Source organism: Hypanus sabinus, chromosome 31 (genome assembly GCF_030144855.1).
Source record: "Hypanus sabinus isolate sHypSab1 chromosome 31, sHypSab1.hap1, whole genome shotgun sequence".
NCBI classification, from domain to species: domain Eukaryota; kingdom Metazoa; phylum Chordata; class Chondrichthyes; order Myliobatiformes; family Dasyatidae; genus Hypanus; species Hypanus sabinus.
In genome coordinates this window covers 32,146,473-32,165,709 of record NC_082736.1, presented here as the reverse complement: position 1 = coordinate 32,165,709, position 19,237 = coordinate 32,146,473, and the positions used below count along the sequence as shown (strand labels likewise).

General features: G+C 51.4%; 2 protein-coding genes across 3 annotated transcripts in view; one reads left to right on the top strand and one right to left on the bottom strand.

Moving 5' to 3' along the window:
* mrpl11 (mitochondrial ribosomal protein L11) overlaps positions 1 to 18,800 on the bottom strand; it is a 19,008-nt gene extending 208 nt beyond the window's left edge. Inside the window, exons 1-7 of one of the 2 annotated variants that reach the window (XM_059955338.1) lie at positions 18,784 to 18,800; positions 18,003 to 18,116; positions 14,955 to 15,096; positions 9,798 to 9,893; positions 9,154 to 9,247; positions 7,922 to 8,081; positions 1 to 80 (exon numbers count right to left, since the gene is read on the bottom strand). The exon at positions 1 to 80 is cut by the window's left edge and continues 208 nt beyond it. In XM_059955338.1, the coding sequence (XP_059811321.1) occupies positions 1 to 80; positions 7,922 to 8,081; positions 9,154 to 9,247; positions 9,798 to 9,893; positions 14,955 to 15,077 (553 nt within the window). In that variant the 5' untranslated portion in view covers positions 15,078 to 15,096; positions 18,003 to 18,116; positions 18,784 to 18,800. Of the gene's footprint in view, positions 81 to 7,921; positions 8,082 to 9,153; positions 9,248 to 9,797; positions 9,894 to 14,954; positions 15,097 to 17,198; positions 17,321 to 18,002; positions 18,117 to 18,783 lie in introns of those variants that run through there. The other variant, XM_059955339.1, reaches the window with a different exon arrangement.
* sf3b2 (splicing factor 3b, subunit 2) overlaps positions 18,430 to 19,237 on the top strand; it is an 80,374-nt gene continuing 79,566 nt past the window's right edge. Inside the window, exon 1 of the mRNA XM_059955337.1 lies at positions 18,430 to 18,586. Coding sequence (XP_059811320.1) covers positions 18,487 to 18,586 — 100 coding nt within the window. The 5' untranslated portion in view covers positions 18,430 to 18,486. The remainder of the gene's footprint in view (positions 18,587 to 19,237) is intronic.

Here is a 19,237-nt window from a genome sequence, read left to right as displayed (position 1 = left end):
CCGCCTCGAGGGAGGCGGCTTCTGCCTTCAGCTGCTCCTCCCTCTGCTCCCGAAACCGGGCGTAGTCCTCGGCCGAGAGGCTGCGGGTAGAGGGGACGGGTTAACGCGGACGAGCGAGGGAGCTGAACAACCACCACCCCCCCCACCGAACCCAAGGTCTGACGCAGTGCAGTAAAAGGCCCTTCGGCCCAACTCATCCATGCTGACCTCAACCTCAACCACGCCCCTCTGTAATTTTCCCATCCTTACATCCGTTCTTTATCATTGTAAGTGTACCCATCTCTACTACTTCCTCCAGCATAAAAGCGCCAACCTCCCTGGGGAAATCTGCTCCCTCAGGTTTCCTCCCCCCTCTCACCCTCTACTTGTGGACTCCCCTACCGTGGGGATAGGTTGTGACCATCCACCTTAACTAAGGCCCTGATCTACGGGCTGTTCCCGGGGACGCACACCGAGACCAACATCCGGTGCCGCTGGCCGATCGTCAACTCGATGAAGGTGGTAAAGATCTCGTCCCGTAGCGTAGCAGTTGGCACCACGCTTGGCAGTGCCAGCCCTCACCGATCGGGGTTCGATCCCTGCCACTCTCTGTGAGGAGTTTGTACGTTCTCCCCCCTTCCCCCCAGTCCTCCAGTTGCCTCCCACAATCCAAAAGGGTTAGCAGGTTGCTACGCCACCCCTATCTCACTCAACCTTTCCTCGTTGGGCATGCTCTCCAATCCAGGGAGATGTCCCAGTGGTGGACATTTCTGGGCCCGCGCCTCTTGATACCGTGCACACCTCGATCGGGTCACCTCTCATCCTCCTTCGCCCCAGAGGGAAAAGCCCTCGCTCCTCACGAGACCTGCTCTCTACTCCAGGCAGCATCCTCTGCGCCCCCTCTAAAGCTTCCACATCCTTCCTTTAAGGGGGGGGGGGGCAGAACCGAACACGGTACTCCCAAGTGTGGTTTAACCGGGGCTTTACAGAGCTCTCGAACTCAGATCCCTGACTGATGAAGGCCAACGCCTGCTTAACCACCCTCCCAGCTCGCACGCCAACTCTAACGGGACTCTGGCATCGTCCAGGGTCCACGTCGACGATTCCCAGTCCCTCCCCCCTTCCCCGCACGCAGACCTGCTCAACCCACTCGGTTCCCCCAGCGGGCAACTCAGCCTCGGCTTTTTCTTTGTAAAAAGGACTTTACTCCCCAGCATGCAGGAAAATGAGGGAGGTTTGACAGAGGTTCACAGAATTACGAGGGGTAAATACACAAGCAGGCCTTTTGTCCCCTCACTGAGGCTGGGCGCCACGACAACTAGAGGTCAGAGGTTAAGGGTGAAAGGTGAAATATTTAAGGGGAACCGGAGGGGGGAATTCTTCACTCAGAGGGTGTGGAATGAGCTACAAGTGGAAGTGGGGGGGATGAGGGTTCGACTGTAATATTGCAGAGAGGTTTTGATAGGTACATGGATGGGTCTATGGTCCTGCAGGCCTCATAGCATCGGTCTTCAATTGTTGGAGGCATTAAGACTCGGGTGTTTTCAGATTAATCTTGTCAAGTTAATTGTGACCGGCATGTTCCTCGGCATCTGCGATTACTTAAAGGGGGATCCCGTTACGCTCTGTAAGCGGAGTCCTACTGGGTGTCCTACTGGGGGGGGGGGGGGGGGGGAATAAATCGTCTCCCCGGCGTCGCTTGGCCGTGCCTCTGTTCTCTGTGGGCACTCCCAGGTGTAACCTCGCTTCCTCCTCCTCTTGGGGAGTCCACCCTCCCCTCGCTGCCAGCACTCACCGTGACGGTGTCTGCCATCCCTCCGGACCCTGGGTCCGGTCCCACCACCACGCGTGACAGGTCTGGTCGCGGGTTGAGGCAGAATTAGAGCTCGGCAAGGAGGAGGTGGGCCAAAGGGCCTGTAGTGCTCGAGGACTCTAAACTGGCTGACCCACGCAGACCGAAGGCCATTTCAGGGCAGCCAATTAACCCAGCAACACTTTGCTGGGACATGGGAAAATACCTCAGCCATGGGGAAAGCATGCGAACTAGAGAGGGAGGGGGAGGGGGGGGAGAGAGGGGGGGAGAGGGAGGGGGGAGAGGGAGGGGGGAGAGGGAGGGGGAGAGAGAGGGGGGAGAGAGAGGGGGGAGAGAGAGGGGGGAGAGAGAGGGGGAGAGAGGGGGGAGAGGGAGGGGGAGAGAGGGGGGAGAGAGAGGGGGGAGAGAGGGGAGAGAGGGGGGAGAGGGAGGGGGGAGAGAGAGGAGGGAGAGAGGGGGGGAGAGAGGGGGGAGAGAGGGGGGGAGAGAGGGGGGGAGAGAGGGGGGGGAGAGAGGGGGGGAGAGAGGGGGAGAGGGAGAGTGAGGGGGGAGAGAGAGGGGGGAGAGGGGGGGAGAGAGGGGGGAGAGGGGGGGGAGAGAGAGGGGGGGAGAGAGAGGGGGGAGAGAGAGGGGGGAGAGAGAGGGGGGAGAGGGAGGGGGGAGAGGGAGGGGGGAGAGGGAGGGGGGGAGTGGGAGGGGGGAGAGGGAGGGGGGAGTGGGAGGGGGGAATGGGAGGGGGGAGTGGGAGGGGGGAGAGGGAGGGGGGAGAGGGAGAGGGAGAGGGAGAGAGAGAGACAGACAGACAGACAGACACTGAGAGTCTCTCACACACAGTGCCAGAGGCAGGGATCGGATCTGTCAGACATAATACAATAAGCCTCAGGGACGGAGTCACGGTAGTGTAGTGGTTAGCACACCACTTCACAGTGCAGGCGCCACCGCCTGTACGGAGTCCTCTCTGTGAGGTTTCTCCCGGCTGATTGCAACATATAAGATTATTAAGGGATTGGACAAGATAGAGGCAGGAAATATGTTCCAGATGCCGGGAGAGTCCAGTACCAGAGGGCATGGTTTGAGAATGAGGGGTAGGTCATTTAGGACAGAGTTAAGGAAAAACTTCTTCTCCCAGAGAGTTGTGGGGGTCTGGAATACACTGCCTCGGAAGGTAGTGGAGGCCAATTCTCTGGATGCTTTCAAGAAGGAGCTAGATAGGTATCTTATGGATAGGGGAATCAAGGGATATGGGGACAAGGCAGGGACTGGGTATTGATAGTAGATGATCAGCCATGATCTCAGAATGGCAGTGCAGGCTCGAAGGGCCGAATGGTCTACCTCTGCACCTATTGTCTACTATAACGGATTGAATGTCCTTGAATGGTTCATTTACAACCTAATAAATTGACAGTTTTATTTGGTGTAATCCCTCAATATATTCATGGCACTTCTCCATCAGACCGACGTGTAAATGCATTCGTTACGTTATTGGCCAGAAGGGTTGTTTCGCTGAAACTGGAAAGATGCTCCTGCTCCCTCTTTGATACAACGGTTTTCCCAGGTGACGTTACGTCTTAGTTTGGAGAAAATCAGAAGTCGAACTTTAGATCGTCGATTCGATTTTGAGAAAAGGTGGGGGGGGGGGGGGGGTCGTTCGCCCGCGACTATCATCTGATTTGAGTTAATTCATACGCTTTCCTTCCGATTTTTCTTTACGTGGATTTGAGCTGGGGGATTGGTGTTTTTTTAACGTATAGCTCCGGGGTTGTGCTCCCTATGGGGTTTCTTTGGCTTTTTTTTTTAGTTGGGTTTCTTTTTTCCCCTTCTTTTCCTTTCAAAAAAATATTCTTAACACTTTACTTTTTTATCATTATTGATATAGTGTATAGCTTTGTTGATCAGTTATTTGCTAATTTAATTTCTTATTCCACACAATGACATATCAACTTAATGTATTCAAAGGCAATGAGTGAATCCGCAGATGCTGGAAATAAATAAAAAACACAAAATCTCCCCCCCCAGCCCCACCTTTCTTTCTCTTTTATTTCCCATCATTCTCCACCTTCCCCCCAGCCCATCACTTCCCAGCTCTCTACTTCATCCCTCCCCCCACTTCTTATCCCCCCCGACCATCCCATGTTACTTCACTCCTGATGAAGGGTTTCGGCCCGAAACGTCGTCACTACCTCCTCCCACAGATGCTGTCTGGCCTGCTGAGTTCCGCCAGCATTTTGTGTTTTGACTTAACGTATTTTTTTTTTGTCAATCTTCAATGATAATTAATAAAAAGTTTAAAATGAATGGTTCATTGTAGATCATCTTATTTTTGAATAAAGTATATTTTGCTTTAAAAAAAATCAATGCCCCTTATACCTTGAGGCTAAGCCCCCTAGTTCTAGTCTCACTCACCAGGGGCAACAACTTCCCTGCCTCTATCTCATCTATCCCTTTCATGATTGCATGTTTCTGTGACGCAGAGGCATTTAAGGGGCTCTCAAACAGCCACATCGATGGGTAGGCATTGGAAAGAGGACATTTTGTATGAAGAAGGGATTAGGAGTTTAATGATCAGTGCTGCCCTCCGTTGTTCCAGGCTGGATTGACGGGGAAACTTTGCCATCAATTTGTGGGACTATATGGGGTTTTTTTTTCGTGTGACTGGTTTTTTTCCCCTGCCCGCTATTTTGAATGCGCCGCGTCCGTTTTCCACCTTGGCCCGAGACGTAGGCGGTTTCGTCCAGCTGCGTCCACGTCTGGCTGAGCAAACGGAACTTATCCCTGACGGCGCTTCTCATCAGAACGCCGGTTATAATTAAAACCCGGAGCCGGCTGGGGGCCCTGAGAAGATTGATTTGAACTGCTGTTTTAATTTGAGGTGTACAGCAAGCAGTGATAGAGGGCAGAAATGGCTAGTAGGAGAGGTGATTGGAGGAAGTGTATAGGCAGATGTCAGAGATGGGTTTTATTTAAACTTAAAGGGTGTGGGCCGCTGTCAGGGATGGTGGTTGGCGCAGATATTTACATAGATGAGAAGACAATAGAGAAAAATGGATTGAGGGCAGAGCTTAGGAGGAATGATGGTGCCTGAAGGGCAACCCTTTTGTTTGCATCTATTTCCTTCTTTAATATCCCTATTTTTCCCTTTCAGGGTTCTCTTGAAGACCCGACCCGGAGTTACACGCTGACTTCGGTTCTTTGCGGGATCCCGGGGTCCCACGACCGGAGGCTATGCGACACGCCGAGGCTCCAGCCTGAGAGTCTCGATCGTGTTCGGAAGCCAAAGAGACGGGTGGATCGAGGGTCGGTGTGACGGCGGGAGGCCGGGAAAACTTCCGCCGTGGGCCCGCAGACTTTGCGGTTTCCGGACACAGGGAGCTCGAGAAAAGCGACGATTTAACACCGTACTCCGGCGGGTGGTTGTTACGTCTCCCGCTCGCTGTGAAAATGGGGGGACTGCTCCCTCTCCCTTGCCAGGGAGAGAGGGGCCCTGTGGTGTGTCAAGTGTCGGATGAAATGCGAAGCCTTTGGGGTAACTCCGGACTGCGTCTTCGCTGTTGGTTGGCACACGCTTGGGCTCGGTGCTGCTACCGATGCGTCATTTTTGCTGGTGGGGGGAGCCGGGGGGGGGGGGGGGGTCGTCGCTGGCTGTCGCTTATGCGCGGTAGGGCTTTGGGGTTCTCACACTGAACTGTCGCTTGTTCTTTGGGGCCTTTGCGGGTGTTTGCGAAGAAAACAGCATCTCAGGATATATATTGTATACGTTTCTCCAACATTAAGTTTGACCCTTGAACCTTTGAAATAGAGGGTTACAGCATGTGGGAGACCAGAAGATAGAGCAGCAGAGTTGAGTTTCTGCTCCACCATTTCATCGTGGCTGACCCATTTTCCCTCTCAGCCCCAAATCTCCTGCCTTCCCCTCGTAAACTTCAAAGCTATCAACCTCTGCCTTCGATTTACACAATGGCTTGGCCAACACAGCCAGGGAGGGATTGAGCTGAAAGGTTGGCACTATATCATAGGCCGAAAGGCCATGTAATCTGCGGTGCGGTCTATGTCTGGGCACGGGTTTGATGACCAGTAATTCAGTACTACACCATGAGCCGAAGGGCCTGTACTCTGCTGTACCAATGCTGAGGCTTCGTAAGGTATCGGACAGGCCGCTCGTTGGGGTGTTGCGAGCAGTCTTGGGTCCAGTTATCTAACAAGGGACGTGTTGACATTGCTGTCCGGAGGAGATTCTCGAGAACAATCCCAGGAAAGAAAGGGTTAAGGCTTGAGGAGCGTTTGACAGCTCTGGGCATGGACTCACTGGAGTTCAGAAGAATGGAGGGGGGGGGGTCCTCATTGAAACCTATTGAATACTGAAAGGCCTCAATAGAGTGGGTGTGGAGAGGATGTTTCCTATAGTGGGGGAGTCTAGGACCAGAGGACACAGATAGAGTGGATGTGGAGAGGATGTTTCCTATGATGGGGGAGTCTCGGACCAGAGGACACAGATAGAGTGGATGTGGAGAGGATGTTTCCTATGGTGGGGGAGTCTCGGACCACAGATAGAGTGGATGTGGAGAGGATGTTTCCTATGGTGGGGGAGTCTAGGACCAGAGGACACAGATAGAGTGGATGTGGAGAGGATGTTTCCTATAGTGGGGGGAGTCTGGGACCAGAGGACACAGATAGAGTGGATGTGGAGAGGATGTTTCCTATAGTGGGGGGAGTCTGGGACCAGAGGACACAGATAGAGTGGATGTGGAGAGGATGTTTCCTATGGTGGGGGAGTCTCGGACCACAGATAGAGTGGATGTGGAGAGGATGTTTCCTATGGTGGGGGAGTCTAGGACCAGAGGACACAGATAGAGTGGATGTGGAGAGGATGTTTCCTATGGTGGGGGAGTCTAGGACCAGAGGACACAGATAGAGTGGATGTGGAGAGGATGTTTCCTATAGTGGGGGGAGTCTGGGACCAGAGGACACAGATAGAGTGGATGTGGAGAGGATGTTTCCTATAGTGGGGGGAGTCTGGGACCAGAGGACACAGATAGAGTGGATGTGGAGAGGATGTTTCCTATGGTGGGGGAGTCTCGGACCACAGATAGAGTGGATGTGGAGAGGATGTTTCCTATGGTGGGGGGAGTCTGGGACCAGAGGACACAGATAGAGTGGATGTGGAGAGGATGTTTCCTATGGTGGGGGGAGTCTGGGACCAGAGGACACAGATAGAGTGGATGTGGAGAGGATGTTTCCTATAGTGGGGGAGTCTAGGACCAGAGGACACAGATAGAGTGGACGTGGAGAGGATGTTTCCTATACTGGGGGAGTCTAGGACCAGAGGACACAGATACAGTGGATGTGGAGAGGATGTTTCCTATGGTGGGGGAGTCTAGGACCAGAGGACACAGATAGAGTGGATGTGGAGAGGATGTTTCCTATAGTGGGGGAGTCTAGGACCAGAGGACACAGATAGAGTGGAAGTGGAGAGGATGTTTCCTATAGTGGGGGAGTCTAGGACCAGAGGACACAGATAGAGTGGATGTGGAGAGGATGTTTCCTATAGTGGGGGAGTCTAGGACCAGAGGACACGTCCATTTAGGACAGAGGTGAGGAGGAATTTCTTTAGCCAGAGGGCGGGGAATCTGTGGAATTCATTGCCACAGGGTATATTTAAAGTGGAGGTTCATGGGTTCTGGTTCAGCCCGGGTTTCAAAGGTCACGGGGAGGAGGCAGGAGATTGGGGTTGAGAGGGTTAATAAATCAGCCCTGATGTCTTGGTGAAGCACAGCCGCCGGGCTGAATGGCCTAATTCCGCTCCAAAGTCTAACGGTCTTCCTCTCCCGAATTCCAGTGTGTTTAGTCTCCTCATAGGCTATCCCCCACCATCTCTGAAATTAATCCGGTGATCCTCCTCTGCAAAGCCCGTATATCTTTCCTGGAGTAAAGAGGCCGGAACCGCGCGCTGTGCGGGTCGAGCGCAACCTCCCTGTTCTTAAATCCAACCACTCCGACAGTCTTAGGCCAACATGACAGTCCTGATGGCCTGAAACACCCTCACGGCGGACGTCGCCTGGCCCGCTGCCATCCTCGGGGGCGGCTGGCTCTCTGATCCGCGCCCAGCCCGCTCCCGCCGCGGGGTGAACTTACTCTCGGACCACCTGGATGCCGAGGGTCCTGGCCGTCCCGATCAGGCTTTTGCACACGTCCTTCAACGACATGTCCTGGAGCTGGAAGCTCTCGTCCTGACACTTCACCTTGGCGATTTCGTAAATGTGCTTCACGGTCACCATGCCCGCCACCTCGTGACCTGCGGGGGACACACACGCACGGCTGTCAGACGACCTGGGGCGGCGCAGACCCCTGGATTTACGTACAGTAACGGACATCTGGGAGAAGGTTACAGGCTGGGATCTGATCCAGGGATTAGGGTTTATACATAAAACAGATCCCCAGGGAGTGGGTTACAGGCTGGGATCTAAACCAGGGATTAGGGTTTATACATAAAACAGATCCCCAGAGAGTGGGTTACAGGCTGGGATCTGATCCAGGGATTACGGTTTATATATAGAATAACAGATCCCCAGGGAGTGGGTTATGATCTGGGATCTAATCCCGGGATTCAGGGGGTTTATATATAGAATAAGATCCCCAGGGAGTGGGTTACAGACTGGGATCCAATCCAGGGGTTCAGGGGGTTTATATATAGAATAACAGACCACCGGGAGTGGGTTACAGACTGGGATCCAATCCAGGGGTTCAGGGGGTTTATATATAGAATAACAGATCCCCGGGAGTGGGTTACAGACTGGGATCCAATCCAGGGGTTCAGGGGGTTTATATATAGAATAACAGATACCCGGGAGTGGGTTACAGACTGGGATACAATCCAGGGGTTCAGGGGGTTTATATATAGAATAACAGATCCCCGGGAGTGGGTTACAGACTGGGATCTAATCCAGGGGTTCAGGGGGTTTATATATAGAATAACAGGTCCCCGGGAGTGGGTTACAGACTGGGATCCAATCCAGGGGTTGAGGGGGTTTATATATAGAATAACAGATCCCCAGGGAGTGGGTTACAGACTGGGATCCAATCCAGGGGTTGAGGGGGTTTATATATAGAATAACAGATCCCCAGGGAGTGGGTTACAGACTGGGATCCAATCCAGGGGTTCAGGGGGTTTATATATAGAATAACAGATCCCCAGGGAGTGGGTTACAGACTGGGATCCAATCCAGGGGTTCAGGGGGTTTATATATAGAATAACAGACCGGGAGTGGGTTACAGACTGGGATCCAATCCAGGGGTTCAGGCAGCGTTACCCCATCGCTGCCTCTGCCCATCTCGGAGGTCTGCCCGGATACCCGCTTTCCGCTCACCTGTCCTCCCAGCCCCCTTCTCGATACCCGCCACTGCCTTCAGGAAGTAGGACACCGTGGGCTTGTTGATCTTCAGCTCGAAGGTGCGGTCAGGCTGGAAACACAGGCAGTGTGAGGGGGGGGGGGGGGAACCAGACGAGTCAGTGTGACCGACACCCCATTCCCTCCCCCAACCCGCCTTCGCCATCTCAACCCCCTCGCCCGACGATGCAAGCAGCTGCCTTAAACCCCAGCTGACCCCCGCGGGCACCGCCTCTCCCTCCGGAGGGGTACTGGGACGTCCCGCGGGCTGGAATATAATCCAGGAGGTTCAGGGTGGGGTGGGGTTCGGCCGCCGGCTTTCACACACACACGCACACACACGCAGTTGCCAAACGCCAGGCACTCGCGCCGCGCCGATGATCGCGACCGAGGTTCAGGTGGTAACTCCCCCCCCCCCCCCCCCATAACCGCGCGAGCTTTCCCCGGGCGCTGCGACGTCCTCCCACGCCCCAAAGACGTGGGTCAGAGAGTCAGAGGTCCGGAAGCGCAGCGACACTCGCCAGCTGCCCCCCTCCCCCCCAGCGCGCCCTCGGACGGCGCGATCAACAGGCACGCGGCGAGAAACGGCGAGCGTTAAAGCCGCCCGTCTCACTTCTACTTACGTTGACAGAGATCCTCACAGGCAGAGGGATCCCCTCTTTCATCTCCTTGGTCCTTTCGTTAAACTCCTTGCAGAACTGCCCGATGGGAATGCCTCGCTGCAAGACACCAACGTGGGGGTCAGTGGTCTGCCTCAGCTCAGCCCTCCATCTCCCCGTCTGAGCAGCACCCACACAGAACGCCGGAGGAGCTCAGCAGGCCGGGCAGCGCCTGCGGGGAAGGGGAAACAGTGGACGTTTCGGACCGAGACCCTTCGGCTGGACTGGAGAAGACCGTACTCTTTTCCACAGACGCTGCCCGGCCTGCTGAGTTCCTCCAGCACTTTGTGTGCGTGTTGCCTGGATCTCCAGCACCTGAAGATTTTCTCGTGTTTGTGACTGCTTATTTAAAGACACAGGGCAGAATAGGCCTACCGATTTAACCCCAGCCTAATCACGTGACAACCTACAGTGACCAATTAGCCTACCGACCGGTACGATTCTGGACTGTGGGAGGAAACCGGAGCACCCGGAGGAAACCTCACAGGCGCAGGGGAGGGGACGTACAAACCTTCTGACGGAGGACGCCGGAACTGAACTCCGAAACTCCGCCACGCCCCGAGCTGTGACAGCGTCGTGCCAACCGCTGCGCTCCCGCTGCGCCCTGTTGACGACCCGCCGTAGTCACGTCCTTCCGTCCCCTCCGGTCTGGGCTACACTTTGCTGCACGTTCGCCACCCTGGCAATTCCGAGTCAGAATCCGGTTATCCGCCAACGACAACCGCCCCGAAATCGGCAGACTTGCGGCGGCAGCGATAAACCATCATGGTTGTGCGCCGCGTAGTATGACATCATCATTACGCGCCATGTAGGCGATCGTGGCCTTTGACCTTGATTGCTCTGGGCAAATTTTTTCGACAGAAGTGGTTTGCTATTGTTGTCTTCACAAGACTGGTGACTCTTCGGAGATCGTCTGCCTGGCGTCCGTGGTCGCATAACCAGGGCTTGAGGTATGCACCGGCTGTTCGTCTGACATGGCTTCCTGCTCCCAAGGCTTTGCAGGGGCCACCCCTTGCCCAAGGGTGACCTGCAGGCTGGCGGAGAGAAGGAGCACCTCACACCTCCTCCGGTTGAGATGTAGCTCTGCCCCACCTCCTCCTTCTTTCGCCCGTTACGCCGTTGGTGTTGAGAGCAGCAATGAAGGTCCTCCACCTCCAGTGTCGTTCACAGCTTCCTTCACCGTGCCAGTCGCCCGGTTTTTCACCACCGTCAGTCAGGCAAGTCCCGGGTGGAGACTCAGGAATACCGTCGCACTCCGACGTAGAAGAAACCTTCATTGCTGTTTCTGTAACAGTTTCGTTTTGACCAGTCAGGGTCGTTAGCCCTGACCCTGGAGGACCGGTGGACCACTCTTAGTCTGACCTCTGCCCTTTGACCCTGTTTGGCCTGGGAGACCTTACCAAGAGCCAAAGCATAAAGCCCTGACTCCAGCCAACGTAGCTCTCCGGGTCACTGAGGCACGCAAGCCTCCAAACCCTACGGCACTGTTGTGGTCCTCTCGGAAGCCTCCATCCCACCACCCAACAATAAATAATAGTGAGGCGGGGTCCTTGAGCCGTTCGGAAAGCTGATGGCGGAGTGGAGTGGAAGAAGCTGTCCCTAAAACATCGAGTGTGGGCGTTCCGGCTCCTGTATCTCATCTACCTTCCAGAAGACGATACAGGGGCTTCAAAGTCCGGATGAGCAGACTCGAGAACGGGGATTGTACGTTTAAACCAATCGCCACCTTCACATTCCCTGTCTCCAGAAGAGAAAATATCCTCTCCATTTCCAACCCGTCACGACCCAGAGGGTCTTGTAATTCAACCAGTCTGGCTTTCAACCCTCAGTGCTCTGGACAAAAGGCAGAAAGAGAGTGGGAAAAGATGGCACAATGGTGGGGGGGGGGGGGGCATCATTAGTATTCAGGAAATCTTCAGAGAGTGATGCCTCGGGAAGGTGGCATCTCTCATTAAGGACCCCCCGTCACCCAGGATGTGCCCTCTCATTGCTACCATCAGGAAGGGGGTGCAGGAGCCTGAGAAAAGATGCACATACTGGAAATCCAAAACAAACAAGCAAACAGACAGACACACACACACAAACACGGGGAGAGACGAGGAGAGAAGGCGCGAAAGGAGGGAGCTGGCAGACCGCCGGATGGAGGATCCGAAGGAGGTCGATGGTGGACGACCGGTTTATCAGTGAACTCCAACACTGCACAATAGACTGGGCCCTTCATGAATACACTTCATAAGACTGGGCCCCTTTTCTTTTTTATCCCCCCGTTTTCTTTACTAACCCTATAGTCAAAGAATTATAAAGCTTAATTGTTTAATCGCATCAGACTCCTCAGTACCCAGAGTCCAGACTGACATTTACATAATTTATTATTACATTGTAATTTGCCCTCTACTGTGCCTGTTGTTTTGTTTATTAATTATTGTACTGTCTTGCACAGTTTTGTGCATTTTAAGTAGTCCTGTGCAGGTCTGTAGTCTAGTGTAGTTTTTATGATGTTTTACGCAGTCTAGTGTAGCCTTGTGCTGTCTCACATAGTCTAGTGTAGTTTCTGTGTTGTTTTATGTAGTCTAGTGTAGCCTTGTGCTGTCTCACATAGTCTAGTGTAGTTTCTGTGTTGTCTTACGGAGTCTAGTGTAGCCTTGTGCTGTCTCACATAGTCTAGTGTAGTTTTGTGTTGTTTTACGTAATCTAGTGTAGTCTTGTGCAGTCTCACATAGTCTGGTGTAGTTTTGTGTTGTTTTACATAGTCTAGTGTAGTCTTGTGCTGTCTCACATAGTCTGGTGTAGTTTCTGTTGTTTTATGTAGTCTAGTGTAGTCTTGTGCTGTCTCACATAGTCTAGTCTAGTGTAGTCTTGTGCTGTCTCACATAGTCTAGTGTAGTTTTGTGTTGTTTTACGTAGTCTAGTGTAGTCTTGTGCTCTCACATAGTCTAGTGTAGCCTTGTGCTGCCTGACATAGTCTGGTGTAGTTTCTGTGTTGTTTTAGGCAGTCTAGTGTAGTCTTGTGCTGTCTCACATAGTCTGGTGTAGTTTTGTGTTGTTTTACGCAGTCTAGTGTAGCCTTGTGCTGTCTCACATAGCCTAGTGTCATTTTGTGTTGTTTTATGCAGTCTAGTGTAGCCTTGTGCTGTCTCACATAGTCTAGTGTAGTTTTGTGTTGTTTTATGTAGTCTAGTGTAGTCTTGTGCTGTCTCACATAGTCTAGTGTAGTTTTTGTTGTTTTATGTAGTCTAGTGTAGTCTTGTGCTGTCTCACATAGTTTAGTGTAGTTTTGTGTTGTTTTACGCAGTCTAGTGTAGCCTTCTGCTGTCTCACATAGACTAGTGTAGTTTCTGTGTTGTTTTATGTAGTCTAGTGTCGTCTTGTGCTGTCTCACATAGTCTAGTCTAGTGTAGTCTTGTGCTGTCTCACATAGTCTAGTGTAGTCTTGTGCTGTCTCACATAGTCTTGTGTAGTTTCTGTGTTGTCTCACATAGTCTAGTGTAGTTTTGTGTTGTTTTACGTAATCTAGTGTAGCCTTGTGCAGTCTCACATAGTCTGGTGTAGTTTTGTGTTGTTTTACGTAGTCTAGTGTAGTCTTGTGCTGTCTCACATAGTCTAGTGTAGTTTTGTGTTGTTTTACGTAGTCTAGTGTAGCCTTGTGCTGTCTGACATAGTCTGGTGTAGTTTCTGTGTTGTCTCACATAGTCTAGTGTAGTCTTGTGCTGTCTCACATAGTCTGGTGTAGTTTTGTGTTGTTTTACATAGTCTAGTGTAGCCTTGTGCTGTCTCACATAGTCTAGTGTAGTTTCTGTGTTGTCTCACATAGTCTAGTGTAGTCTTGTGCTGTCTCACATAGTCTAGTGTAGTTTCTGTGTTGTCTCACATAGTCTAGTGTAGTTTCTGTGTTGTTTTAGGCAGTCTAGTGTAGTCTTGTACTGTCTCACATAGTCTGGTGTAGTTTTGTGTTGTTTTACATAGTCTAGTGTAGCCTTGTGCTGTCTCACATAGTCTAGTGTAGTTTCTGTGTTGTCTCACATAGTCTTGTGTAGTTTCTGTGTTGTTTCACATAGTCTAGTGCAGCCTTGTGCTGTCTCACATAGTCTGGTGTAGTTTTGTGTTGTTTCATGTAACACCAGGGTCCTGGAGGAACGCTGTTTCATTTTTACTGTGTACTGTACCGACAGTTTATGGTCGAAATGACGATAAACTTGACTTTGCATATTGTGTACTGTTTGTTATTTCACAGGACTGATTTGTAACGGGTCACATCGCGCAGCATCCACCCAAACAAGATTTCTTAAGTTTGGCCGGGCCGGCCCCGTATATTAAGCCGCTAGCCGAAACGAGACGTACTGGAATTCAGTTTTTCCCCCTCTATATTATGTATAGCTTTGTACTGCTGCAAAGTCAAAAAAATTTCCTTTATCGATCTTTTTATGAGTTAAATGAAGAAGTTTATATATAAACAAGAGAAGAATTATCACAAATATCTATATCAATAAAAGGAAAATAAACATTATTAAGATTGAACATGGCATTAATCTAATAGTATGTCGTAAAGAGAAAGGTAATTGATTCTCCTCATCCATAAAAGAAAAAAAAAGATAAACAAACTTTTATAAATTGACCTGTACAGGAAAAAAACCCCAAAAACCAGGAAAAAAAAGAACTGGGCAGCTCAAACTGAGAGTGAAAGGAAAAACAAAGAGAAACTTTCTGATCAAATCCAAAACTTCACAAGGTAACTGGAAGGGCCATAAGTCAGAGCATACGGAAACATTGAACAAACGGTCGCCAAGTTTCCTCAGACTTAGAGGATATATCGAATGTCCGACTTCTTATTTTCTCTAAGCTTAGACAGGACATAATGGAGGTACGCCAGTGAATAACAGTAGGTGGACTAGAATCCTTCCCTTTAAGTACAAGGCTCTCCTGGCCAATGAAGTTGTAAATGCTATCATCCACTGAGCGGAAGCAGGAATATCTCCTGCTTCAGATGGAATGATCCCAGAAATTGCCGTAAGCGAAGGTTAACAAATTTCACGACGTATGCTGGTGACAGTAAACCTGCCTCTGATTCTGATTTAAAAATAAAAGGGGCCGACCATCCCACCAATCCGACGGGAGGGAGCTTACCTGACCAAGTGTAGGGCCGAGCGGGGGTCCTGGGGTTGCCTGGCCTGAGCGGACGATGGCCCGGATGACGCTGCCAGGCTCCACCTTCCTCACAGCTTTTGTTGCTCGAGAGAGCTTGGACATCCTTTGTTGGCGGAGGGATCTGCGGGCAAATTAGAGAGGAACATGCACTCCGGGCTCAGGGTAAGTGGGGAGTGGGGGGGGGGGATAAGTTGCAAAGATGTGCGGGGTAATTTTGTTTTGGTGGGGGGGGGGGAGAGAGTGATGAGGACCTGGAACAGGCTGGCCGCAGTGAGAGTGAATGTGGAGGGATTGGACCATTAGTGTTGTTTGGTAGTGCAATCACTCGAGGCGAGTATGATGTTCTCTGAAGGTATTCTCCACTGCTGGGTCCTCAGCGGGTGCAGAGACCGATCCTGGATCCACATAGTCTGAAGATCTATAACGGTGTTGCCAGGACTTGAAGTACTGAGTTATAAAGTTTGATTGGACAAGGTAGGTGATAGGAGCTGCCCATCACTTCCCTCGGATCCCCTCCTCCTTCCCATTCTCCTGTTGTCCACTCTCCTCTGTCAGATTCTTTCCTCTCCGGCCCTTTATATTGAAAGGTTCATTTTATTGTCAATACAACACTGATAGTCGTCTTCTCCAGATAGCCAGGATCTACAGAAAAAGCCGTGCGTCCACGGACAGCGGCCGCTGACCTCCTCCACGTTCGCCTCAATCTTCCTCGAAGCTTCGAAATGGAGTCGCTTCCCACGAGGCAGCTCGTGTTCCTGCTCTCAGCCCTCTCCGGACACAGCAGAGTGCCAGATCACTCGATCGGATGCCGAACCGCACATCACAGGCTCCGACAGCCTCCGGAATGCAATCGGGACAGAAAGAACAAGCAGATGGTGTGGACGAAGTGAATTAATTGAACAGGTTGGCTGTCTGAAAGATGTCGTCTGGGGAACTCTTGTTTATTGGTTGCAATCTTTTCCCACCCACCTAGGTTCACCCTTCTAGCTAGCCACCTACACCTCCCCCAACATTTTGGTGCCCTTCCCCTCTCTTTCCAGTCCCGATGAAGGATCTCGATTGTTTATTCATTTCCATAGATTTTGCCTGAGCTGCTGAGCTCCTCCAGCACTTTGTGTGTGAAGCTAGGACGTTATTCCTTCGAACGTATGAGACTGAGGGGTGACCTTGGAGAGGTGTGTGTAAATGCAATTGCAAAGAAACCACGACAGTGCCTCTGCCTCTTCAGGAGACTTCGGAGACAGCGTGACACCAAAAACTTTGACAAACTTCTGCAGATGTGTAGTGGAGAGATTGACTGGCTGCATCCTACAGAAGGTAGTGGATTCGGCCCAGTCCATCACGGGTAAAGCCCTCCCCACCATTGAGCACATCTACATGAAATGGTTGCCACAAGAGGACACAGGTTTAAGGTGCTGGGGGGCAGGTACAGAGGAGATGTCAGGGGTAAATTTTTTTACTCAGAGAGTGGTGAGTGCGTGGAATGGGCTGCCGGCAATGGTGGTGGAGGCGGATACGATAGGGCCTTTTAAGAGACTTTTGGATAGGTACATGGAGCTTAGTAAAATAGAGGGCTGTGGGTAAGCCTAGTGATTTCTAAGGTAGGGACATGTTCAGCACAACTTTGTGGGCCGAAGGGCCTGTATTGTGATGTAGGTTTTCAATGTTTCTACGTTTCTAAACGCTATTGTAGGAAAGCAGCATCCCTCATCAGAGATCCCCACCACCCAGGCCGTGCTCTCTTCTCACTGCTGCCATTAGGTAGCAGGCACAAGAGCCTCAGAACCCGCACCATCAGGTTCAGGAACAGCTACTACCCCTCAACCATCAGGCTCCTGAACAAAAGGGAATAACCACACTCACTTGCCCGTCCATTGAAATGTTCCCACAACCAACGATCTCACTTTAGGGACTTTTTATCTCCTGCTCTCGTTATTTATTAATATTTATTTATAGTTGCATTTGCACAGTTTGTTGTCTTCTGCACTCTGGTTGGTCTTTCATTGATCCTGTTTACAGTTACTATTCTATAGATTTGCTGAGTATGCCCGCAGGAAAATGAATCTCAGGTTTGTATATGGTGACACGAATCTACTCTGATAATAAAATTAACTTTGAACTTTTAACTCAAGAGGGGCACATAATTTTGAATATGAAGTCTGGGCACCCAAGGAACGGGGGAGACAATTTCAAAAGAGATATATGGGGCAATTTTTTTCTTACCGGAGAGTGATGAGTGCCTGGAACAGGCTCCCAGGGATGGTGGAGGCGGCAGATACAACAGTTTAAACCATTCTCAGATAGGTGTATGAATATTTAGATCATGGAAGGGTACGGACCACGTGCTGGTAGAAGGAATTAGTTTCATTAGCTATAAAAAGAGATGTAATTAAATTGGAAAAAGCACAGAAAGGGGTGACAAGGGTGTTGCCAAGATTTGAGGGACTGAGCTACAGGGAGGGATCAGACAAGATGATGTTGGCTCTGAAAACTTGGGCCAACCAGCTGGTGGGTGCATTCAAGGACATTTTCAACCTCTCACTGCTACGGGCTGAATTTCCCACTTGCTTCAAAAAGGCAACAATTAAGCCAGTGTCTAAGAAGAATAATGCGAGCAGCCCTAAATGACTATCGCCCAGAAGCACTCGTATTAACGGTTTTAGAAGGTTAGGGGTCAAACGGTGGCAAAGGGGCCTAACTAGAGTGGGGCATCTGGGTCGGCATGTACTTGACGGGCCGAACGGCCTGTTTCTGTGTTGTACGGTTCGAAAAGGAAAGCTTGAATGGCAAATAACACTCAGTGTACCTGATTACTGACCAAAGCATCGAAAATCTAACGAGAGTTGGACGAAATAAACTTATGGCACAATTCGAGTACTTTAATCTTATTCAGGGAGACCACAGAAGAGTAATTTGACCCGAAACTCGATGTGAGGGACAACAAGGGAGGAAATTCTTCTAAACCGCACTGAGAGGGAGGGGGACAAGCTGAGCAAAAGCGCAGTAAAGTTAAAATAAGTTACTTACAACTAGAACAACTGCGGAGTTTCAGAGACGCAGAGCCAGGCATCCAGCCCTCTGATTACCAGCATGGGCATCGCCATTGCAGGTTAAAGGTTAAATCTCAGGGAACAAACGTATCTTAGAAAGAAGAATAGGAGAGTTTTTAATTACTGCAAAAAGCTTTCAATTCTTAATTACAGCACGAAATCGGTCTGTTTGAAGAATTTTAATTTTCGCAAACGCTGCATTGCATGCTGGGAATTGTAGTTCTTCCTGGCGCGTTTGGCGATTGACAACTCGCGGAGCGGGAACAACCAAACCTGATCGCACCGAGTGTACGTCATTGATTGATGGAGTATTCGCCAATCAAGGCCGAGAGCGCCAGGGACGTGTTCATTTATTGGTCGATTATAGCGAATAGGTGCGGCGCGGGGGCGGGGATTCCGTGATAAACAGGTTTGATTGAGGCAGCGGCGACATTTGCCTCCGAGAGAGCGGCGAAGGCGAGATGGCGGATGCGCCGCCCGGGGTGGATGTGCCCGAACTGGGTACGTGGAGCATCCAAGAACTCCAGGCCAAGCTCAGCGAGATCGGCTTCCCCGCCCAAGGTACCAGACCGCCGGAGTAGTCGTAACCGTAGCCGATGCTTATGCTTGCGGCCTAGCGGCATCCGGAGCCTGGAGCTCGCGTTCCTGTGGCGGCCAGGTCGAGAGACAGGATAAGGGAGCGTTGCCCCCGGGTCCAGCTTTCGGCCCAGAGGTCTGCTCGTTGCACTCGAAAGACGATAAGTGAGCAGATGACTTACCTAAACAAATCCGTACAGCAATCCAACCGGTAAACTCATTAGGGACCCCGAAAGCGTAAAATAAAACGAAAGGCGTGCGAGCGCCTGGTCCAAGAAGCGATCTGCCCTGTGGTTGTCTTCAAACAGCTATAAAAACAAACCGGTTTTGTAAGGAGTGAGGGAACGTGTCACTTCCTAACATGTTGGTGACAATTGGGGGGAGTAGAAGGGGGGGGGCGGTGTTACTGCTTTGGAAGGGCAAGAGAGGTCGTGGGGGGGCGGGGTTGGGGGTTGAGGACACTGCCCATGTCGGAGGGGTAGCGTGCAGCAAGAGCTGGAGTGATGCACTGACCCTGTCAGTGGGCTGTGGACACTTGACCCCTGTAGGAGGGGTAAAAGTGTGTGTATGGTGGGGTGGGGAAGGTTTGGGGAAAATAGAACTGCCCCTGTCAGACGGCTGGTGGGGTGGGGGGGG